Below are 25353 nucleotides of genomic sequence, written 5' to 3' on the forward strand. Positions count from 1 at the left end.
GCCGAGTTCTGTCTCGTCCCGTGCAGCCTGTTCATTCTGGTTACCTCTGTGGTGCTTGCCCTGCGGCGTTTCATTACCTACCCCCGCCTGCATTTGATCGGCCGCCCCGACGGCCCCCTCTGCGGCCGCGTCCTTCATCTGGTCCCCTTCCCGTACGCATGAACCAGGAGGCCAAGAGCTCTTTGTAGATAAGCGCTGCGGGGGGGGGGGGGGGGGGTATTCCTGAACCGTACTCCTTATTCAGATGCCCCAACATGCCACATACCGCACACCAATCAGGTAATTTCTCATATTTAACTCTGTAAATCTGCCGTTTCCCGTCACGGATCATCGACATTGCGTTCTTCAAAGGCTTGTTGACATCAAATTTCACCCACACTCGATAGAAATTCCCTACAAAGTCATGCGAGTTTGGCTCGGCAAACAGAACCTCTCCCACCTTGGCAGCAAGCGGCTTCACCAGATGAGCATATAGATCTGGTACATCATGTATCTGCACCCAGATATTTAGAGTATCAAGCATGATTGTTGAAGGCTTTGTGATGCCATCATACAGGGCCAAGATCACTACATCACCTCTGAAATTCCAGGGCCCATCATTCATAACTCTCTCCCAATCCCCTAAGCATGAGAATTGGATGTTGTACAGATTGTTCTCGAGCGGCTTGAATTTGACTTCTTGAGCTATGTCCTACGCAACTCTCATATTCCTGTAAAACCAAGTTTGACTGTAGGTTTTTGGTGTGTTCACCCTTGCCAGAGCTATCCACCTGACCGCCTCCGGCGGTGCTTCTTCTTCGTCAAATACCACGTCGTCCAGGTCCTCCTCTCGCAGTCCTAACTCAGCCATCATCTGCTGCATATCATCAACTTCCCCAGACCCAGAGGCCCCCGATGAATTCATCGATATCACTAACCCGAAAGAGATGCAGATCAGATTTCGGGTGGTGGAACCCTAGATTCTCGCGCCCCAGCAACTAACCAAGACCGGCCGGCGATCCAGGATCGCCCCGTAGTCGCTCCGAACCAGTCAGCCGGGGTAGATCGACAGCAGGGGAGCAAAGATCTCGATGGTGGCGAAAATCGCCCCCGGGAGAAAGAAGAACCCTAACTTGAGGGAAAAGATAAGTTTGGCAGAGGGCTTTTCTTTTAGGATCTTCCTTATTCGACACCTAACCTACCCACTCTCTGGTTGGGCCGTTTACGTGATATAATAATCCAACTCACGCGTCGTGTGTTTTGCTTGGCCCGTCTGTTGTCTAAGCATACCTCCGTTCAGAAATATGGGTTTAGTTCAATTTTGAACTAAAACAACGTCAGTTACTTCCGAAGGGAGGGAGTACTAATTGTTTTGACAAACTCTCATGTTCTCTCTAAAAAAACTTATTTATATTTCTTTATAGAGGGAGTACAATGCTTGTATTCACTGCCCATTGTTGAATTTCATATTTGTGCTATGTTTTTTGACTTTTGGCAAATTTATCTTGTTTTAGAGTATTATACAATGTTTTTTTTCTGAAATGTGATGATTTGTTGTGTAACCTCTGAAATGTAACCGCCATACAATGCATGTATCCTCTGTCATTCGATAGCACACCAATGTATCCACTTTGAAATGTAACCTCTGAAACAAGATAAATTAAAACTTACCCAAACTGAATATCAATTTTCTCTCACCCCTAAAAAAACCATACTTGTTTAGCCAATTTGTTCTTACCCTAATTTAAGCATGCAAGCGTCCGACAAACCTAAAAACGTGGCTATCTATTGGTGTGCTATATCGAATGACCTGCTTTTTTTTTTGAAACGGAGGCAAAAGCTTTGCCTCATCCATTAAATAAGAGAGAATAGAGTTTGTTACAAGTCACTCAATACACGGCATGACATCACTCTCGCGAAATAATAGACTGTAATTTTTTGGCACCGGCGATGACCCAAAGGTTGGCCTCGGTCTGTATGGAGGCAAGCAAAATAGTTGGAGGAGCGCTCTTGTGCTTGAAGACCCTTGCGTGTCGCTCGTTCCAGACAGTCCACGCAACAAGCATGGTGAGGGACGCCTTAGCTTGGCGGTTTGGAGTGGCGTTGTCGCAGGTACTTGCCCACCAAGCCTCAACTGAGTCGAACAGGGGCCAAACGTTGGTGTGAAGACCAAGAATATGGTATTTGTCAATGATCAAAGACCAAAGCCTTCGTGTGTAGCGGCATTTGTAGAAGAGGTGAGGCCCACATTCCTGCACTCTCATGCAGAGTGGGCAGAGACCACAGTTGGGCCACCCACGTTTTGACAAACGATCGGCAGCCCAAATTCTGTCTTGTAGCGCCAACCAAGCGAAGAACTTGACTTTTGGGGGGGCCCAAGCCTTCCAAACCATTTTGTCCAAGGGTGTAAGAACCATCCCTAAGAATTGAGCCTTGTATGCGGATGCCGCCGAGTAGATTCCACTAGCCGTATGCTTCCAGACAATGTCATCCTCGGTGAGATCATCAAGTTGGACCTCATGCAAAAGCGCCCAAAGAGTGAAGAACTGTGTGATGAGCTCCGCGGAGATGATGGTGGGTGGTTTGATCTTGAGGATCCATGCATTGAGTGAGAGGGCCTCCCGAACCTTCCAATTCTTTCTCTTTGACGCTTTGTAAATGAGCGGGGCAATGTCTTTTGGCTTGCGCCCAAGAAGCCACGGTGAGTCCCAAAAAGGGGTCTTCGCACCATTGCCAATGGTGATAGTAGTGGAAGCGTAGAAAACGCTTAGGTCCTCCTCGTCGCACGGGTTTCCCATCCCCACCCACATCTTGGTGGGCTCCTTCCATTCATACCACGGCCATCGCAACCGGAGGGCACGTGTAAACTTGTTGGTGTTCAGAACCCCAAGTCCCCCATATTGAAGTGGCCGGCAAACAATATCCCAATTGACCTTGCACTTTGCTCCTGTTGTCTTGTCCGAACCGGACCAAAGGAAAACTCTCTCAAGTTTGTTGACTTTGAGCAAGATGGTTGGCGGAATAACTAGCGGTGTGGCGGGGTAGACCACTTGGGAGGTGATCACGGACTTGACAATAGTGATATTGCACCACTTGGAACGTTATCAATATCACTATTGGTTAGCCAATATTTTGCACCAGGTCGAACATCCCCCCCTGAATAAACAAAACTGCAAGCAAGAAGTGCATGGAAAGGTATGAACTGGTCCTCACCGACAATATACAAAGGGAAATTGCCGATCGGGTTGGGTCAAGCATCCTTCTCTTCGTTGGGAATTGTACAAGGGAAGAACTCGAGGGCGCACGTCAAAGACACCAACAACTAGGTAGGCATGCTGCACCTACTGAATCGAGCTCCATGTCAAAAATTTCAAGTCATCATGCAAAACGTTGGTGTACTGAACATAGTGTATTCACACTGAACCGTAGGAGGAAGAATACGAGACTACGAGTAGTACATCACGAACTGATGTTTACCGGTTAGCGACCACTGAACTTATTTTATCCATAAGAAGCTAGTAGCATTATATGTATAGGTTGGTGTGGTGACAGTGACTAACTAACAGAAGTAACTATCTATCTTGCTGTTCTTTATCTTCGTGGGCTAACTAATTAAACTTGCTGGAGTATCATACAAGTGATCGTCTCGATTAATTAAGCTGCATGCACTGCGCTCAGGTGTGCTTTGCAGCGGAAACGGTACGTGACCCAGGCGGCCGGCATGCAAACTAAACTAGAGGGAATCGATCGAGTGCACTGGCTGTAGCCACACTCCAAAGCTAGACCGCGCTCCAGCTCAAGCTTCTCTCCATCCCTTGAAGCTAGCCCTGATAGTTCATCCACCAAATAACGAAAATTGCCGCCTAAGCCATGGGGCACCTGTCTGTCGTGCGACCATTCATGCATGCACCCCAAGCAAATGGCCCGGCCGGCCGGTGGTACGTAGTTGCCACACGTTTGGGACCTCCTGTTCATGTATATATACTCAGCCCAAGTGCTTGTTTTCAACATTCATTCCACCCTCCATCGTCTGGTCCTCTGCTCCTCAAGAGCTACCTCAAGACACAGAAGCTCCAAAGGACTACAAGCTATGGCAATGGCTATCTCCTCCGGCCTTCCAGCTCCGCGCTCTCTCCTCATGGCGACCCTGATGCTGCTCATCGTCCAAGCCCAGAGCGTCACCAGACACTACAATTTCAATGTATGTCCACTATCCATTTCATCTATGCTCTGCATGTTAGTACTGGAATTTACAACTTTGCTGAGTACCAAAAAAACTCGGCGAAAGCCATTTCACACTCGGGGAAGACTTTGCCGAGTATTGTTCTCGGCCCAGGGTACTCGGTCTGAATCCTGCCGACAAATCTGACTTTACTGAGAACCAGAACACGGGGACTCGGCAAAGCGCTAAAACCAGGATCACATCCATGCATGGTGCTCGCCTTAATCAAAACCTTATACCTCTGCATGCATGCATGCAGGTGCAAATGGCGAACGTGACGAGGCTGTGCGGCACCAAGAGCATCGTGACGGTGAACGGGGAGTTCCCCGGCCCGGCGCTGCTGGCGAGGGAAGGCGACCGCGTCGTCGTCCGCGTCACCAACCGCGTCGCCCACAACGTGACGCTGCACTGGCACGGCATCCGGCAGCTGCGCAGCGGCTGGGCCGACGGGCCGGCGTACGTCACGCAGTGCCCCATCCAGACCGGCCAGAGCTACGTCTACAACTTCACCGTCACCGGGCAGCGCGGCACGCTGTGGTGGCACGCGCACATCTCCTGGCTGCGCGCCACCGTCTACGGCGCCATCGTCATCCTTCCCAAGCACGGCGTGTCTTACCCGTTCCCCGCGCCGCACAAGGAGGTTCCGGTCGTCTTCGGCGAGTGGTGGAAGGCCGACACGGAGGCGGTGGTCAGGCAGGCGCTCCGGACGGGCGGAGCACCCAATATCTCCGACGCTTTCACCATCAACGGGCTCCCTGGGCCGCTCTACAACTGCTCCGCCAAAGGTACCAACAGACTATACAAGTCACATGTTTGTAAAACGTGCCAACTACTAATAGAGGTCTCGTGTGTATGGTGACACGTCACAGACACTTTTAAACTGAAGGTGGAACCCGGGAAAACGTACATGTTGCGCCTCGTCAACGCCGCGCTCAACGACGAGCTCTTCTTCTCCGTCGCCAATCACACGCTCACCGTCATCGAGGTCGACGCCGTCTACGTCAAGCCTTTCACCGTCAAGACCCTGATCATCTCTCCTGGCCAGACCACCAATGTGCTCCTCACCGCCAAGCCGTTCTACCCCAAGGCCGACTTCTACATGTCCGCCGCGCCCTACTCCACCATCAGGCCCGGCACCTTCGACAACAGCACCGTCGCCGGCATCATCGAGTACCAAAAGCCCGGCTCCCCCTCCGCGGCAAGCTTTGACAAGGACTTGCCGCTGTTCAAGCCGGTTCTCCCGCGGTTCAACGACACGGGCTTCGTCACCAACTTCACCTCCAAGCTCCGCAGCCTCGCCACGCCCCAGTACCCGGCGGCCGTGCCACGCTCGGTGGACAAGCGGTTCTTCTTCACGGTCGGGCTGGGCACGCTCCCGTGCCCCGCGAACACGACGTGCCAGGGGCCCACCAACAAGACGCAGTTTGCGGCGGCCATGAACAACGTCTCCCTGGTGCTCCCTTCCACGGCGCTCCTCCAGTCGCACTTCACCGGCATGTCCCGGGGCGTCTACGGGTCCAACTTCCCGGTCACGCCGCTCTTGAAGTTCAACTACACGGGGGCGCCGCCGAACAACACGAACGTGGCCAAGGGGACAAAGCTCCTCGTGCTGCCGTTCAACGCGTCGGTGGAGCTGGTGATGCAGGACACGAGCATCCTCGGCTTCGAGAGCCACCCCCTGCACCTGCACGGCTTCAACTTCTTTGTGGTCGGGCAAGGGTTTGGCAACTACGACGCTGTGAATGACCCCGCCAAGTTCAACCTCATCGACCCGGTAGAGCGGAATACCGTTGGGGTGCCGGCCGGCGGGTGGGTGGCCATTCGCTTCCTCGCCGACAATCCAGGTAACTACAGTTTAGTTTAATCTTTTCGCAAGAAAAAAAGAGATCGAGCTTGTAATACAAGTACTGAAAGAATATATCTGTCCATGCTCATACGTATCATATTCATGCACATGCAGGTGTATGGTTCATGCATTGCCATCTGGAGGTGCACACGACGTGGGGACTGAGAATGGCATGGCTGGTGCTAGACGGGAGCCTTCCGAACCAGAAGTTGCTCCCCCCGCCGGCCGATCTCCCAAAATGCTAGGGGCGCAGGCTCAGAGCCGTTGGTTTTCCCCTTTTGATTTGTTCGCCAATTTGCGATTGATGTCTCTCGTGGAGGGTTGTAGCTTTTTTTCTAGTCAGTCCCTTGACATTACAATTTTCTCTTTCGAATTTAAGTTTGTTTTCTTCACTTGATTAGCAGTTTGTGATGACAATGCATTGAGGGATATTAAATAATAAACAGGGATGTGATTTACACATCAAGTAGCTGATAATTTTCTTGGATGTCACATCATTTAACCCAAGTTGTTCAAATATAGTTTTTTGCTTATGTATGTTTTTTTGTCGAACTATGTACACGTACACTATTTTTTGAACAACCTCGTCACGAAGGCAGAGGGTTCTGTAGTTCATTAAGAAGAAAAGAGATGGAACAATTTGTAGAAAATTCAGACCCAAAAACCTGACGTTACTCGGTCAATTAGGGAAAATCAAGTAAAAACCCAAAAAATGAAAAACAAAAAAAAGACACTAGAGCTTGGGGATAGGGACAAGACACACGGAGCCTGACATAAAAGCGCCCAAGGCCCGGAACCACCACTCGCCCAATGGATCTCATTTATATCAAGCCTTATCTTCGCCTTTGCACGAAAGCACCATGGACTAACTTAATCATGTTAGAAATATTATGGAAGTTCCAGCTTCGACTTCCCGTCAATGCCTATCAAAATGCTCAACGCCGCGATCACTTGCAGAGAAAGCGTTTTTTATACATGTCCACATAGGCTTTCATTGAGCGTCCTCCACTTTACTTGCCTATGGTAACTCACCAAAAACCTCCAACAATCTATACTATGTGCGCTTGGCCATTGGGATGTTGCATGCAATGTTCTTCTCCATATGCCCGTTGCGTCACCCAGAACGAGAGGCAACTTTTTCCGGACGTAGGGAGTATTATGAAATCGTATGGAGTAATTGAATTTGACGTGAAAATACTGTGTTGCCAAAAGCGGACAGCACGTGCCTGCCAAAAAGTTACCGAACTTCTGGTCGAATCCTTCCTAAAAATGTCCTTGATGAGTTGGACACGTACACGTAGTACTACCGAAGGCCATGTCGGTAACCCAGCAAAAGAAAAGAAAAAAAAGGCCGTGTTCGTAAAGCGTACGAAGCCAGCTCAAACCGTTTGCCTGCATCTCGAGCAAAGAGCGAGTCCAGCTTCAGCCCTGCGTGCACGATGGAGATCGACAACGCCGGCGCCGCCAAGCGGGGGCGCGAGGACCGCATCAGCAAGCTCCACGACCGCGTGCTCGGTCACGTCCTCTCCTTCCTCCCGTCCGACGAAGCCGCGCGCGCCGCCGCGCTCTCCACCCGGTGGCGCGACGCCTTCGCCGGCGTCCTCTGGCTGGAGGAGCCGGAGGGGCCCCCCATCCCCACCAACGAATACGTCGGCCACCGCCGCCCCAGCAGCCCCGGCTACGACTGGCCCAATGAGCTTGACGATCCGCCGTCGCGCTTCGGCGCCACCATCACCGCCACCATCGTCGCCCGTCACCGACGCCGGCCGGACACCGACGCGCCGCCGCTGCGCGCGCTCCGCGTCGCCTTGGACGCCTACAGGTGCAGCGACTCTGTTGCCGTTGACCAATGGGTCTCCTACGCCCTGAAGCAGGCCGGCCCCGCGCTCGAGCTCGACCTCCGCCTCAAGCGCCTGCCCATCGACTGCCCCCGCGCCTACCCAACTAGCCCGTATGACCCAGCTGGCCCGTATGTCCCAGCTGGCCCGTATGTCCCAGCTGGCCGTGGTGGAGCTAGGGCTGCCAGTACCCCGGAACAGAAGGAGGATCACACCGTTGACGGCGACGAGATAGATGGTGATCTCCCCAGCGGCGGCGGCGACGACGACGACATCGTCTCATCCGTGGACGAGTATTCTCCATGGGTACCCCAGCTAGATTACAGGTTTCCGGGGAGTCTCTTCTCCTGCACCGCTCTGCGATCGCTCCGCATCGGACCCTGCAGGTTCTCCCCGCCGTCGTCCATCAATCTGCCATCCCTCGAGGAGCTGCTCCTCAGCCGCGTCTCCGACGGCGAGGAGGAGGTGCAGAGGCTCGTCTCCGCCTGCCCGCGCCTCATCGACCTCACGCTCGAGGCCTGCGACACGGTGACCACGCTCTCCATCTTCGATGTGTGCCTCCGTAGGCTCGCTCTTCGGTGTTGCCACAACCTGGCCGGCGTCACCGTTGACGCGTCGGAGCTCAGCGTCTTCGAGTACCGCGGCGCCGTCCCGGAGATCACGTTCCTGACCACGTTCGGCGCCAAGGGCTGGTTCCTCGCCATGCCATCGCTCGCGTCGTGCACCGTCGACATCTGCGGCGGGGAGATCTCGTCAGAGGAGGAGCTCGACAGGCTCACGGCGTTCCTCCACCACCTTGCGTCCGCTAAGCATCTACGCCTGAGGTCCGCTCGCCTTGGCCCCGGAATCGGCAGGAGCACCGACACGAGGCTCCCGACGTTCACGAAGCTCCGCCACCTCGAGCTGCGTGGGCACCTCCCGCACGACGATGACGGCGCTACCATCATCGACACGACGAGCAGGATCCTCCGGCACGCTCCCAACCTGGAAGTGCTCTCGCTCGTCTTCGAGACGGGGACAACGACCGCCGACGATGATGGGGCGGTCCGGTGCGGCCGCTACCGCAACTGGAAGGTGGAGCTCCTCGACGCGCACGTTCTCAAGTACAACCGGTATAATGTCCTCATCGCGCCGCCGGGTGTCATGATTCCTTGCTTGGCGAACCGGCTGAGAGAGATCAACCTGGTGCATTACCAGGGCGGCAGGGTGCAGAGGACACTAGCCAAGTTCTTGCTCTGCAACGCTCCGGCCATTGACAAGCTGTGGTGCCAGTTCGCCGAGGGTCCATTGTGGATCCAGACAGAATTGATGCGGGAGATGAAAGCATGGGTGTTGAACGAGAAAGCCAACACCGTGTTTCGGTGATGTGTATGTGATCTACATAAGCGTTTAGGAGCGGTTAAACCCTGATTATAATGTTCATTACCCCATCTATTGGTACAATATACAATAATAGAGATTTTTGTGTACATATGATCATATAAGACATACTCCCTCCGTCCCAAAAAACATGTTGCAGCGCCGTTTTTACAATTTAGCCCTCTGTCAACACGGCAGTGCCAACCACCACCGCGTGACAGCCAGTTGGCAAGGGGCCAAGCGTAGCGTGGGCGTGTGTGCCAGCTGTGTGTTTGTGTAAGGCCGCAGGCCAGGGCGAGGGGTACTTAACCCACCAGTCACGATTGTAAGGACATGCTGTATAAGGAGATAACTGAATTTCTCTCTGCTTCTCTCTCGCTCACCCCCTTCCTCTCTCCGATCTCATCCCCTTTCCCCTCCTCTGTCTCCCTCGATCCAGATCAGGGCGTGACATTTGGTTATCAGAGCCACCGAATCCTGCCCAAAAAATTTTCCTCCACTGCCTCCATAATCTCTTGGCCTTGATCCGTAACATCCACCGCCGCGGGTGCGAGTTGCTTCAGCAAATCGCCCAAAATCCCCGGCGGGGTTGGATCGGCTCGGAGCGGAGCAACGGCGCCGTCCAAACCATCGGTTCAGACGCGGCAGCTGCTGTCCGCCATGGACGACAACACGAGCACACTCAAGACGCTCATGGAGACCGTTCTCTCGCGTCTCGACGAGCAGAAGGCCGACAACGACAAGCGGCTCGAGGTGCAGGCCGCCTTCAACGCGCAGGCCGCTCAGGATCTGCGAGCGTTGACCAGGCAGGTGGATCTCACCCAGGCAGATGTGGACGAGACTCGCAAGGCGCTCGAGAACTCGCCGTCGCTGCGCGGATCGGGGCCCGGCACCGTCCTCAACCCGACCCCGCCACCACCCCCGCCGCCTCCTCTGCGCCCCCACCCGTGCAGCAACAACAGCAGGGTCCACCGCCATCTCCACGCCTCTCAGAACAACGGCCGCCTCTGCTCCAAGCGCCGATTCAACAGCAGTACGAGCAGCATCACCACCAACACCATGACGCCTACATCAAGCCGCCCAAGCACGATTTTCCGCGCTTCGACGGCACGGCGCCATATCTCTGGTTGGATCGCTGCCGCGCCTATTTCGACCTCTACCGTGTTCCGCCGCCGAGCTGGGTGACCACGGCGACGCTGTACATCGAGGGTCAGGCCGCCCACTGGCTGCAAGCATTTCGGCAAACACATGGCGGCCTGGGCTGGGAGGCGTTCCGCGCAGCGATCATCGAGGAATTCGAAGCAGATGAGTTTGAATTGGAGATGCACAAGCTTCTCCACCTCCGGCAGAGTGGTTCCGTCAGCGAGTACCGCCAACAGTTCGACAGCCATATGTATCACCTCCTGGCTCTCGACCCGTCGCTCTCCACCAAGTTCTTCATCACGCAGTTCCTGCTGGGCCTCAAGGACGAGTTGCCCGCAGCTGTGCGTCTCCAAGCCCCCACCAGCATAACGCGTGCATCGATCCTTGCCCGTATCCAGGAGGAGGAGCTGCACACGTCTCGAGCACGGCCGCGACCACCACCCCAAGGCCGCCCACCTCCGGAGCCACCAGCGCGCCCGGGCGCCGCGCCGCGTCCACAGCCCGATGATTACGCGCGCGAGCGTCAACTCAAGGAATTTCGCCGCGCCAACGGATTATGCTTCAAGTGCGGCGATCGATACAGCCGCGAGCACCGCTGCAACCCGCAAGCGCAACTGCTCACGATCCAGGTCGGCGAGTTTGGTGAGGTGCTCACGGAAGATGCCGTGCACGCTCTCGACTTGCTCGATGCCCCCGACCCGGCCGTTCCCCCTCCAGAGTGCTGCACCGTCTCTGCGCACGCGCTCGACGGCTCAGAAGCACCAAGCACCATTCGCCTCCGTGCTTTAGTGGGCAATCAAGTTATGCTGTTGCTGCTGGACTCAGGAAGCACGCACAATTTCGTCAACAAGTCTTTCGTCGAGCGTGTAGGCGCGGAAACTCAGGACATTGCTACCCTGGACGTGCGGGTGGCAAACGGCGATCGTCTCACCTGCTCTCGACAAGTCCCTGAACTCAAGTGGTGGATGCAAGGCCACACCTTCTCGACGCCTATGTACGAGCTCGACACCGGCGCCTATGACGGCACTCTTGGTATGGATTGGCTGGAGAAAAACAGCCCGATGACATGTCATTGGCAAGAGAAGTTCATCTCATTCCTCCACAACGGCGAGTTGGTCACGTTGCAAGGTGTTCGACCCAAGTCAACACCAACGCTCGCAGCAGTTCAGCCGGCAGAACTCTGCAAACTGATTGCTGGCAATGACATCTGGGCAATGGCAATGGTGGAGATGCAACCTCCCAGACCCAAGTCGCGCATTCCATCGCAGACGCCGATCAGTGACTTGCTGGAGGAGTTTGCGGATGTGTTTGCAACACCAACAGATCTGCCTCCTCATCGGCAGTACGATCACGCAATCACATTGGAAGACGGAGCTCAGCCTACAAACACTCTACCTTATCGTTACTCGCCACTTCAGAAAGACGAAATCGAGCGCCAAGTGAAGGAAATGCTCGACGCGGGGGTCATCACCCACTCGATCAGCCCCTACGCTGCTCCGGTTTTGCTGGTCAAGAAGAAGGACGGAACCTGGCGGTTCTGTGTCGATTACAGACGACTCAACGACAACACCGTGAAGAACAAGTTTCCGTTGCCAATAGTGGACGAGCTCCTCGATGAACTTTCCGGCGCTGGCTTCTTCTCCAAGCTCGATCTGCGGGCTGGTTACCATCAAATTCGAATGCGGGAAGAGGATGAACACAAGACTGCATTCAAAACCCACCACAGGCATTTCCAATTCCGTGTGATGCCCTTCGGCCTGACTAATGCGCCTGCAACATTTCAATGCTTGATGAACGCGATCTTCGCCAAGTATACGCGTAAGTTTGTGATCATCTTCCTTGACGATATACTGGTTTTCAGTGAGACATGGGACGAGCACCTGGAGCATCTTCGACTTGTCTTGAGCCTGCTCCGTGAGCACCAACTCTATGCCAAGATGTCAAAGTGTTCATTTGCGCAAGATCACATTGATTACCTCGGCCACGTCATCTCCAAGGAAGGAGTTGCTACAGACGCAGAGAAGACAGAAGCCATGGCTCAGTGGCCTACTCCAACAAATGCCACAGAGCTGCGCGCGTTCTTGGGCCTCACGGGCTACTACCGCAAATTTGTGCCCCACTACGGGATTATCGTGAAGCCACTCACGCTGCAGCTCACCAAGAAAGGTTTCGAGTGGCCAGAGGCTGCGCAACGCGCCTTCGACATGCTCAAGCAGGCGATGGTGACCACGCCAGTACTCGCACTCCCAGACTTCGACAAGCCATTCGTGATTGAGACGGACGCTTGCGACACTGGCATTGGCGCGGTGCTGGTACAAGAAGGCCACCCGATCGCTTACTACAGCAAAGCGCTGGGGGTGAAGAATCAGAAATTGTCAACATACGAGAAGGAGTTCTTGGCAGTGATGATGGCAGTGGACAAGTGGCGTTCTTACCTTCAGCGTGGGCCATTCAAAATTCTCACAGATCACAAAAGCTTGTGCTCTTTGGGCGATCAGCAGTTGGTGACCGATGTTCAGCGCCGCGCAATGTCGAAGTTGGTTGGACTGCAGTTCAAGTTTCAGTATAAACGCGGCATTGACAATGGCGCAGCAGATGCGCTATCTCGAGTGGGCAGCCATTTCAGCACCAGCGCCTTGTCCCTGTGTCAGCCAGCATGGATTCAGGAAGTGGCAAATTCTTATGCCACTGATGCAGACGCGCAAGAACACTTGCAACAACTTGCCCTTCACAGCCCGGATGACAATGGATACGAGCTGTACCGTGGCCTCATCCGTCGCCAAGGGCGCCTATGGATTGGCGCCAACACGGCCCTGCGTACCAAACTCATCAGTGCAATGCATGACAGTGCCGTGGGTGGACACTCCGGCGCTACAGCCACCTACCAGTGCCTCAAGAAAGCATTCGAATGGAGGGGCCTAAAACAAGATATGGACGACTTCGTCCGACAGTGCTCCGTCTGTCAGCAGGCAAAACACGAGCTGCGCAAGCGCGCAGGCAAGTTAGCACCTCTGCCAGTACCTTCAGCACCGTGGCAAGATCTGACGATGGATTTCGTCGAAGGGTTGCCCAAACTAGAGGGGCATGACACAATCATGGTGGTCGTTGATCGATTCACTAAGTTTGCTCATTTCATGCCCTTACGGCACCCATTCACGGCGACACAAGTGGCGCGCGCGTTCTGGGACAATATCGTCAAGCTCCATGGCATCCCCAAGTCCATCGTCAGTGATCGCGACAAGGTGTTCACTAGCGCACTCTGGCGCAAGCTGCTCGCTAGCGCAGGTACTAAGCTCCTCTACTCTACAGCATACCGCCCGCAGACAGACGGACAAAATGAACGTGTCAATCAGTGCATGGAAATGTACTTGCGCTGTGCCGTCCATGATACTCCCAAGCAATGGCGACGCTGGCCTCCTGCAGCTGAATTCTGGTACAACTCCTCATTTCACTCGTCCCTCGGCTGTTCTCCGTTCAAAGCTCTATATGGGGTTGAAGCAAATGAGGGAAGCATGGCCACCTGGCCGGCGACTCAGCCATCGTTACCAGATGGTGAGCAGTGGGACTGGTCAGCGCATCAAGATAATCTACGAGCACATCTGACGCGAGCGCAAGCCAAGCACAAGAAGTTTGCTGATCTTAACAGGACTGAAAGGGTGTTTCAGGTGGGAGAATAGGTGCTGCTGAAACTGCAACCGTATACGCAGAAATCTGTGGCAAGTCGTCCCTGTCCGAAGCTTGCGTTCAAGTTCTTCGGTCCATTCTCCGTCCTTGCTAGAATCGGACCGGCAGGATACAAGTTGGAGCTTCCTGTGGACAGCAGAATTTACCCAGTGTTTCATGTATCGCAGTTGAAGCCATTCACACCAAACTACAGCCCAATATTCTCTGAACTTCCAGCAACCACCGACCTGACGACACATGAAACTGCTCCAGTGTCCATCTTGGACAGAAGAATGATGAAAAAGGGCAACGCACCAGTGATCCAACTGCAAGTAGCTTGGGATACTACTCCACAGTCCATCACTGAAGGAAATATGCCCTAGAGGCAATAATAAAGTTATTATTTATTTCCTTATAATCATGATAAATGTTTATTATTCATGCTAGAATTGTATTTACCGGAAACATAATACATGTGTGAATACATAGACAAACAAAGTGTCACTAGTATGCCTCTACTTGACTAGCTCGTTAATCAAAGATGGTTATGTTTCCTAACCATGAACAATAAGTTGTTATTTGATTAACGAGGTCACATCATTAGCAGAATGATCTGATTGACATGACCCATTCCATTAGCTTAGCACCCGATCGTTTAGTATGTTGCTATTGCTTTCTTCATGACTTATACATGTTCCTATGACTATGAGATTATGCAACTCCCGTTTACCGGAGGAACACTTTGGGTACTACCAAACGTCACAACGTAACTGGGTGATTATAAAGGAGTACTACAGGTGTCTCCAATGGTCGATGTTGGGTTGGCGTATTTCGAGATTAGGATTTGTCACTCCGATTGTCGGAGAGGTATCTCTGGGCCCTCTCGGTAATACACATCACATAATCCTTGCAAGCATTACAACTAATATGTTAGTTGTGAGATGATGTATTACGGTACGAGTAAAGAGACTTGCCAGTAACGAGATTGAACTAGGTATTGGATACCGACGATCGAATCTCGGGCAAGTAACATACCGATGACAAAGGGAACAATGTATGTTGTTATGCGGTCTGACCGATAAAGATCTTCGTAGAATATGTAGGAGCCAATATGGGCATCCAGGTCCCGCTATTGGTTATTGACCGGAGACGTGTCTCGGTCATGTCTACATTGTTCTCGAACCCGTAGGGTCCGCACGCTTAAGGTTACGATGACAGTTATATTATGAGTTTATGCATTTTGATGTACCGAAGGTTGTTCGGAGTCCCGGATGTGATCACGGACATGACGAGGAGTCTCGAAATGGTTGAGACGTAAAGATTGATATATTGGAAGCCTATATTTGGATATCGGAAGTGTTCCGGGTGAAATCGGGATTTTACCGGAATACCGGGAGGGTTACCGGAACCCCCCGGGAACCATATGGGCCATCATGGGCCTTAGTGGAAAGGAGAAAGGGGCAGCCCAAGGGGGCTGCGCGCCTCCCCCCTTCCCCTAGTCCTATTAGGACTAGGAGAGGTGGCCGGCCACCCCTCTCCCTCTTTCCCCCTTGGGAATCCTAGTTGGAATAGGATTGGGGGGGGGGGAGTCCTACTCCCGGTAGGAGTAGGACTCCTCCTGCGCCTCTCCCTCTTGGCCGGCGCCCCCTCCCCCCTTGGCTCCTTTATATACGGAGGCAGGGGCACCTCTAAACACACAAGTTGACACAAGTTGATCCACGTGATCGATTCCTTAGCCGTGTGCGGTGCCCCCTGCCACCATATTCCTCGATAATACTGTAGCGGAGTTTAGGCGAAGCCCTGCTGCTGTAGTTCATCAAGATCGTCACCACGCCGTCGTGCTGACGAAACTCTTCCCTGACACTTTGCTGGATCGGAGTCCGGGGATCGTCATCGAGCTGAACATGTGCTCGAACTCGGAGGTGCCGTAGTTTCGGTGCTTGATCGGTTGGATCGAGAAGACGTACGACTACTTCCTCTACGTCGTGTCATCGCTTCCGCAGTCAGTCTGCGTTGGGTACGTAGACAATACTCTCCCCTCGTTGCTATGCATCACATGATCTTGTGTGTGCGTAGGAAATTTTTTGAAATTACTACGAAACCCAACAGTGGTATCAGAGCCTAGGTTATTGATGTTGATGTTATATGCACGAGTAGAACACAAGTGAGTTGTGGACGATACAAGTCATACTGCCTACCAGCATGTCATATTTTGGTTCGGCGGTATTGTTGGACGAGACGACCCGGACCAACCTTACGCGTACGCTTACGCGAGACCGGTTCCCTCGACGTGCTTTGCACAGAGATGGCTTCCGGGCGACTGTCTCTCCAACTTTAGTTGAACCAAGTATGGCTACGCCCGGTCCTTGCGAAGGTTAAAACGGAGTCTATTTGACAAACTATCGTTGTGGTTTTGATGCGTAGGTGAGATTGGTTCTTACTTAAGCCCGTAGCAGCCACGTAAAACATGCAACAACAAAGTAGAGGACGTCTAACTTGTTTTTGCAGGGCATGTTGTGATGTGATATGGTCAAGGCATGATGCTGAATTTTATTGTATGAGATGATCATGTTTTGTAACCGAGTTATCGGCAACTGGCAGGAGCCATATGGTTGTCGCTTTATTGTATGCAATGCAATCACGATGTAATGCTTTACTTTATTACTAAACGGTAGTGATAGTCGTGGAAGCATAAGATTGGCGAGACAACAACGATGCTACGATGGAGATCAAGGTGTCGCGCCGGTGACGATGGTGATCATGAAGGTGCTTCGGAGATGGAGATCACAAGCACAAGATGATGATGACCATATCATATCACTTATATTGATTGCATGTGATGTTTATCTTTTTATGCATCTTATCTTGCTTTGATTGACGGTAGCATTATAAGATGATCTCTCACTAAATTATCAAGAAGTGTTCTCCCTGAGTATGCACCGTTGCCAAAGTTCGTCGTGCCCAGACACCACGTGATGATCTGGTGTGATAAGCTCTACGTCCATCTACAACGGGTGCAAGCCAGTTTTTGCACACGCAGAATACTCAGGTTAAACTTGACGAGCCTAGCATATGCAGATATGGCCTCGGAACACGGAGACCGAAAGGTCGAGCGTGAATCATATAGTAGATATGATCAACATAACGATGTTCACCATTGAAAACTACTCCATCTCACGTGATGATCGGTCATGATTTAGTTGATTTGGATCACGTAATCACTTAGAGGATTAGAGGGATGTCTATCTAAGTGGGAGTTCTTAAATAATATGATTAATTGAACTTAAATTTATCATGAACTTAGTACCTGATAGTATCTTGCTTGTTTATGTTGATTGTAGATAGATGGCTCGTGCTGTTGTTCCGTTGAATTTTAATGCGTTCCTTGAGAAAGCAAAGTTGAAAGATGATGGTAGCAATTACACGGACTGGGTCCGTAACTTGAGGATTATCATCATTGCTGCACAGAAAAATTACGTCCTGGAAGCACCGCTGGGTGCCAGGCCTGCTGCTGGAGCAACACCAGATGTTATGAACGTCTGGCAGAGCAAAGCTGATGACTACTCGATAGTTTAGTGTGCCATGCTTTACGGCTTAGAATCGGGACTTCAACGACGTTTTGAACGTCATGGAGCATATGAGATGTTCCAGGAGTTGAAGTTAATATTTCAAGCAAATGCCCGAATTGAGAGATATGAAGTCTCCAATAAGTTCTATAGCTGCAAGATGGAGGAGAACAGTTCTGTCAGTGAGCATATACTCAAAATGTCTGGGTATAATAATCACTTGATTCAATTGGGAGTTAATCTTCCGGATGATTGCGTCATTGACAGAATTCTCCAATCACTGCCACCAAGCTACAAGAGCTTCGTGATGAACTATAGTATGCAAGGGATGAACAAGACTATTCCCGAGCTCTTCGCAATGCTGAAAGCTGCGGAGGTAGAAATCAAGAAGGAGCATCAAGTGTTGATGGTTAACAAAACCACTAGTTTTAAGAAAAAGGGCAAAGGGAAGAAAAAGGGGAACTTCAAGAAGAACGGCAAGCAAGTTGCTGCTCAAGAGAAGAAACCCAAGTCTGGACCTAAGCCTGAAACTGAGCGCTTCTACTGCAAGCAGACTGGTCACTGGAAGCGGAACTGCCCCAAGTATTTGGCGGATAAGAAGGATGGCAAGGTGAACAAAGGTATATGTGATATACATGTTATTGATGTGTACCTTACTAGAGCTCGCAGTAGCACCTGGGTATTTGATACTGGTTCTGTTGCTAATATTTGCAACTCGAAACAGGGACTACAGAATAAGCGGGCACTGGCAAAGGACGAGGTGACGATGCGCGTGGGAAACGGTTCCAAAGTCGATGTGATCGCAGTCGGCACGCTACCTCTACATCTACCTTCGGGATTAATATTAGACCTAAGTAATTGTTATTTGGTGCCAGCGTTGAGCATGAACATTATATCTGGATCTTGTTTAATGCGAGACGGTTATTCATTTAAATCAGAGAATAGTGGTTGTTCTATTTATATGAGTAATATCTTTTATGGTCATGCACCCTTGAAGAGTGGTCTATTCTTATTGAATCTCGATAGTAGTAATACACATATTCATAATGTTGAAACCAAAAGATGCAGAGTTGATAACGAAAGTGCAATTTATTTGTGGCACTGTCGTTTAGGTCATATCGGTATAAAGCGCATGAAGAAACTCCATGCTGATGGACTTTTGGAACCACTTGATTATGAATCACTTGGTACTTGCGAACCGTGCCTCATGGGCAAGATGACTAAAACACCGTTCTCCGGTACTATGGAGAGAGCAACAGATTTGTTGGAAATCATACATACCGATGTATGTGGCCCGATGAATGTTGAGGCTCGTGGCGGATATCGTTATTTTCTCACCTTCACAGATGATTTAAGCAGATATGGGTATATCTACTTAATGAAACATAAGTCTGAAACATTTGAAAAGTTCAAAGAATTTCAGAGTGAAGTTGAAAATCATCGTAACAAGAAAATAAAGTTTCTACGATCTGATCGTGGAGGAGAATATTTGAGTTACGAGTTTGGTGTACATTTGAAAAACTGTGGAATAGTTTCGCAACTCACGCCACCCGGAACACCACAACGTAATGGTGTGTCCGAACGTCGTAATCGTACTTTACTAGATATGGTGCGATCTATGATGTCTCTTACTGATTTACCGCTATCTTTTTGGGGATATGCTTTAGAGACGGCCGCATTCACGTTAAATAGGGCACCATCAAAATCCGTTGAGACGACGCCTTATGAACTGTGGTTTGGCAAGAAACCAAAGTTGTCGTTTCTTAAAGTTTGGGGCTGCGATGCTTATGTGAAAAAGCTTCAACCTGATAAGCTCGAACCCAAATCGGAGAAATGTGTCTTCATAGGATACCCAAAGGAAACTGTTGGGTACACCTTCTATCACAGATCCGAAGGCAAGACATTCGTTGCTAAGAATGGATCATTTCTAGAGAAGGAGTTTCTCTCGAAAGAAGTGAGTGGGAGGAAAGTAGAACTTGACGAGGTAACTGTACCCGCTCCCTTACTGGAAAGTAGTTCATCACAGAAAACTGTTTCAGTGACACCTACACCAGTTAGTGAGGAAGCCAATGATAATGATCATGAAACTTCAGATCAAGATATTGCTGAACCTCGTAGATCAACCAGAGTAAGATCCACACCAGAGTGGTACGGTAATCCTGTTCTGGAGGTCATGCTACTAGATCATGATGAACCTACGAACTATGAAGAAGCGATGGTGAGCCCAGATTCCGCAAAGTGGCTTGAAGCCATGAAATCTGAGATGGGATCCATGTATGAGAACAAAGTATGGACTTTGGTTGACTTGCCCGATGATCGGCAAGCAATTGAGAATAAATGGATCTTTAAGAAGAAGACTGACGCTGATGGTAATGTTACTGTCTACAAAGCTCGACTTGTCGCAAAAGGTTTTTGGCAAGTTCAAGGAATTGACTACGATGAGACCTTCTCACCCGTAGCGATGCTTAAGTCCGTCCGAATTATGTTAGCAATTGCCGCATTTTATGATTATGAAATTTGGCAAATGGATGTCAAAACTGCATTCCTGAATGGATTTCTGGAAGAAGAGTTGTATATGATGCAACCAGAAGGTTTTGTCGATCCAAAGGGAGCTAACAAAGTGTGCAAGCTCCAGCGATCCATTTATGGACTGGTGCAAGCCTCTCGGAGTTGGAATAAACGTTTTGATAGTGTGATCAAAGCATTTGGTTTTATACAGACTTTCGGAGAAGCCTGTATTTACAAGAAAGTGAGTGGGAGCTCTGTAGCATTTCTGATATTATATGTGGATGACATATTACTGATTGGAAATGATATAGAATTTCTGGATAGCATAAAGGGATACTTGAATAAAAGTTTTTCAATGAAAGACCTCGGTGTAGCTGCTTACATATTAGGCATTAAGATCTATAGAGATAGATCAAAACGCTTAATTGGACTTTCACAAAGCACATACCTTGACAAAATTTTGAAAAAGTTCAAAATGGATCAAGCAAAGAAAGGGTTCTTGCCTGTGTTACAAGGTGTGAAATTGAGTAAGACTCAATGCCCGACCACTGCAGAAGATAGAGAGAATATGAAAGATGTTCCCTATGCATCAGCCATAGGCTCTATCATGTATGCAATGCTGTGTACCAGACCTGATGTGTGCCTTGCTATAAGTTTAGCAGGGAGGTACCAAAGTAATCCAGGAGTGGATCACTGGACAGCGGTCAAGAACATCCTGAAATACCTGAAAAGGACTAAGGATATGTTTCTCGTATATGGAGGTAACAAAGAGCTCATCGTAAAAGGTTACGTTGATGCAAGCTTTGACACTGATCCGGACGATTCTAAATCGCAAACCGGATACGTGTTTACATTAAACGGTGGAGCTGTCAGTTAGTGCAGTTCTAAACAAAGCGTCGTAGCGGGATCTACATGTGAAGCGGAATACATAGCTGCTTCGGAAGCAGCAAATGAAGGAGTCTGGATGAAGGAGTTCATATCCGATCTAGGTGTCATACCTAGTGCATCGGGTCCAATGAAAACCTTTTGTGACAATACTGGTGCAATTGCCTTGGCAAAGGAATCCAGATTTCACAAAAGGACCAAACACATCAAGAGACGCTTCAACTCCATCCGGGATCTAGTCTAGGTGGGAGACATAGAGATTTGCAAGATACATACGGATCTGAATGTTGCAGACCCGTTGACTAAGCCTCTTCCACGAGCAAAACATGATCAGCACCAAGGCTCCATGGGTGTTAGAATCATTACAGTGTAATCTAGATTATTGACTCTAGTGCAAGTGGGAGACTGAAGGAAATATGCCCTAGAGGCAATAATAAAGTTATTATTTATTTCCTTATAATCATGATAAATGTTTATTATTGATGCTAGAATTGTATTTACCGGAAACATAATACATGTGTGAATACATAGACAAACAAAGTGTCACTAGTATGCCTCTACTTGACTAGCTCGTTAATCAAAGATGGTTATGTTTCCTAACCATGAATAATAAGTTGTTATTTGATTAACGAGGTCACATCATTAGCAGAATGATCTGATTGACATGACCCATTCCATTAGCTTAGCACCCGATCGTTTAGTATGTTGCTATTGCTTTCTTCATGACTTATACATGTTCCTATGACTATGAGATTATGCAACTCCCGTTTACCGGAGGAACACTTTGGGTACTACCAAACGTCACAACGTAACTGGGTGATTATAAAGGAGTACTACAGGTGTCTCCAATGGTCGATGTTGGGTTGGCGTATTTCGAGATTAGGATTTGTCACTCCGATTGTCGGAGAGGTATCTCTGGGCCCTCTCGGTAATACACATCACATAAGCCTTGCAAGCATTACAACTAATATGTTAGTTGTGAGATGATGTATTACGGTACGAGTAAAGAGACTTGCCAGTAACGAGATTGAACTAGGTATTGGATACCGACGATCGAATCTCGGGCAAGTAACATACCGATGACAAAGGGAACAACGTATGTTGTTATGCGGTCTGACCGATAAAGATCTTCGTAGAATATGTAGGAGCCAATATGGGCATCCAGGTCCCGCTATTGGTTATTGACCGGAGACGTGTCTCGGTCATGTCTACATTGTTCTCGAACCCGTAGGGTCCGCACGCTTAAGGTTACGATGACAGTTATATTATGAGTTTATGCATTTTGATGTACCGAAGGTTGTTCGGAGTCCCGGATGTGATCACGGACATGACGAGGAGTCTCGAAATGGTCGAGACGTAAAGATTGATATATTGGAAGCCTATATTTGGATATCGGAAGTATTCCGGGTGAAATCGGGATTTTACCGGAATACCGGGAGGGTTACCGGAACCCCCCGGGAACCATATGGGCCATCATGGGCCTTAGTGGAAAGGAGAAAGGGGCAGCCCAAGGGGGCTGCGCGCCTCCCCCCTTCCCCTAGTCCTATTAGGACTAGGAGAGGTGGCCGGCCACCCCTCTCCCTCTTTCCCCCTTGGGAATCCTAGTTGGAATAGGATTGGGGGGGGGAGTCCTACTCCCGGTAGGAGTAGGACTCCTCCTGCGCCTCTCCCTCTTGGCCGGCGCCCCCTCCCCCCTTGGCTCCTTTATATACGGAGGCAGGGGCACCTCTAAACACACAAGTTGACACAAGTTGATCCACGTGATCGATTCCTTAGCCGTGTGCGGTGCCCCCTGCCACCATATTCCTCGATAATACTGTAGCGGAGTTTAGGCGAAGCCCTGCTGCTGTAGTTCATCAAGATCGTCACCACGCCGTCGTGCTGACGAAACTCTTCCCCGACACTTTGCTGGATCGGAGTCCGGGGATCGTCATCGAGCTGAACGTGTGCTCGAACTCGGAGGTGCCGTAGTTTCGGTGCTTGATCGGTTGGATCGAGAAGACGTACGACTACTTCCTCTACGTCGTGTCATCGCTTCCGCAGTCAGTCTGCGTTGGGTACGTAGACAATACTCTCCCCTCGTTGCTATGCATCACATGATCTTGTGTGTGCGTAGGAAAATTTTTGAAATTACTACGAAACCCAACAATCACGTGGGAAGACTATGACGTGCTCCGCAAGCGTTACCCACAAGCTCGCATCTGGGAAGAGGAATCCATGGAGGAAGAAGACTGTTCTGAAGAAGGGGAGAATGTCAACACGGCAGTGCCAGCCACCACCGCGTGACAGCCAGTTGGCAAGGGGCCAAGCGTAGCGTGGGCGTGTGTGCCAGCTGTGTGTGTGTAAGGCCGCAGGCCAGGGCGAGGGGTACTTAACCCACCAGCCACGATTGTAAGGACATGCTGTATAAGGAGATAACTGAATTTCTCTCTACTTCTCTCTCGCTCACCCCCTTCCTCTCTCCGATCTCATCCCCTTTCCCCTCCTCTGTCTCCCTCGATCCAGATCAGGGCGTGACACCCTCGTTGTTTTTCCGACAAAACCTGCGGTCCTCTCTCTCCTTCCTCACTCTTCTCCGACGCTGGCCGATTTGGTCGCGCCCGCCCCTGCCCACAGCCCCGCCGCCCGCCCCCGCCCACGGCTCCCCCTCCCACCGCCCGACGCCGCTCCCCCTCCCCCTCCCACCGCCCCACGCCGCTCCCCCTCCCCGACACCCCATGCCTCCGCCTCGTTTCCTTCCCCTCCGCCCGCCGCATCGTTCCCCTCTGCTACCACCCTTCAAGGTTCAATTTTTGGAGACCACTGTCTGCATCTGTCCATCGGCGACCATGAAGCTCGCCCCCTCCATGGACGCCATCGACCCGAGCACTAGAAAGCACGGGTGCCCCTTCTCCACTCCACGGACGGCTACGCGCTCAAGGTGGAGGAGCTCACCGTGTTCAAAAAGGTGGAGGAGCTCACCGTCGAACTCGCCGGAGTGGCGCTCGCCGTCGGCCCCGCGCATCCAGGCCCGGCGCCGCCGCTGCCAAAGACCACCTCTTCAAGGTATCAGACGCGCCCACCATTCTTGCCATTTCAATTTTAGAGAGACCATATACAGGGCATCAGATGCATATCTAATTTCGAATTTCTGCTCTGTTTATCAAACCACTTTCAGCTGTGTTTACTTTCAGCTCTGTTTGTCTCTCGCAGGGGTCGCAGGACCACCCGGGCCTGGTTACCATCGCCATGGAGGATATCCTACAGTTCGCGGCATCCATTGGTGGTGCAGGACACCCACGTCTTCGATCTGTTGGAGCCCAAGGAGCAGGAGGTCCTGGTGCTGGAGGATGCACATGGCAAGACCAATCTCAAGGGCCTCTCCAAGGTTTACTCTACTCTAACAAATCAGCCTCTTTTCAAATTACACAGAGGATTGCAGAAAAGTTATGTTTGTTGTGTGTATCACAAATTCAGTTTTAGTTCCAGTGAAGTTTCTTGTCCTTTATGATTATTCTTATCAAAAACAAATTCAACTAACTAGATTGCAACTAACCAGCCTCTAGAGCATGTAGTTTCCCAATAATCTTATTTGGCACTTCTGTGGATCTGTTAATAAGCAGGCACCGAAATTTTGTAAGTTTAACAATACTGGATGGTACTGTGACTGGTGCCTAGAACCAGATACCTCTAGAGCATGTACTCTTATTTATTCTGATAGGCATTTTGTACTCCAAAGGTGAGGCCATGATCTGTGGTGTCTACTGAAGGCGTTTCAGTCAAGAACTTGCTTAAGCAAGAGCAGATTTATGAGCAAAAAACTCACTCCATATGTCTACTGTCTAGAACTTTGTGCATGAAATCTGCAACTTATTTATTCTCATGAACTTACTAAAATGGTTTTCCAAACAAATTTGCAATAAAAGCCTTGGTGAGTAAAAGCCTTGGTGAGTAGTGGATCCTGCCAAATCAGAAGGATTTACCAACAAATTTCAGTACCATCACCAATCCATGATGAAATTGTAGTTTCACTTCACTGTACATAACCTTTATGCATTTTTGAAATACTCCATGGCAGTATCTAGTAACACTGTCAGTTACTGAATCTATATCTATAGTACTCCATGGCAAAGATTAGTGCATTTCTAAAATGGCAAAGATTATGGCACAAAGATTAGTTACATCACATCAAAATCTCAAATTCTTGCTCAAAATCTCAAATCTAAATTTGACGGAGTATTCGACAGCAGTCTCTGATTGCTGAAAGCATCTGTTGCGGATATTGTTTGGCTGGTGATATTGCTTACTGCAGCTAGAGTAGAAGAAGGAATAGGAGTAGCTGTAAATCAAAAAAAATGCGTGTCC

General features: G+C 50.4%; 1 protein-coding gene across 1 annotated transcript; it reads left to right on the forward strand.

Annotated features, from left to right (window-relative positions):
* The first annotated feature begins 4006 nt into the window (after positions 1 to 4006).
* LOC123159410 (laccase-4) lies at positions 4007 to 6524 on the forward strand. The gene is made up of 4 exons (XM_044577239.1): positions 4007 to 4180; positions 4461 to 4986; positions 5071 to 6045; positions 6162 to 6524. Exons 1-4 carry the CDS (start codon positions 4070 to 4072, stop codon positions 6290 to 6292), a joined length of 1743 nt encoding a protein of 580 aa, XP_044433174.1. The 5' UTR covers positions 4007 to 4069; the 3' UTR covers positions 6293 to 6524.
* Positions 6525 to 25353: the final 18829 nt, after the last annotated feature.

This window comes from Triticum aestivum, chromosome 7B, assembly GCF_018294505.1.
Source record: "Triticum aestivum cultivar Chinese Spring chromosome 7B, IWGSC CS RefSeq v2.1, whole genome shotgun sequence".
NCBI classification, from domain to species: Eukaryota; Viridiplantae; Streptophyta; class Magnoliopsida; order Poales; family Poaceae; genus Triticum; species Triticum aestivum.

Excerpts from the sequence above, each read along its gene's own strand:
- LOC123159410 (XM_044577239.1), top strand. The coding sequence starts at position 4,070 with ATGGCAATGGCTATCTCCTCCGGCCTTCCAGCTCCGCGCTCTCTCCTC. Across the intron at positions 4,181-4,460 it reads CCAGACACTACAATTTCAAT|GTGCAAATGGCGAACGTGAC; the intron begins GTATGTCCACTA and ends GCATGCATGCAG. Across the intron at positions 6,046-6,161 it reads CTTCCTCGCCGACAATCCAG|GTGTATGGTTCATGCATTGC; the intron begins GTAACTACAGTT and ends ATGCACATGCAG.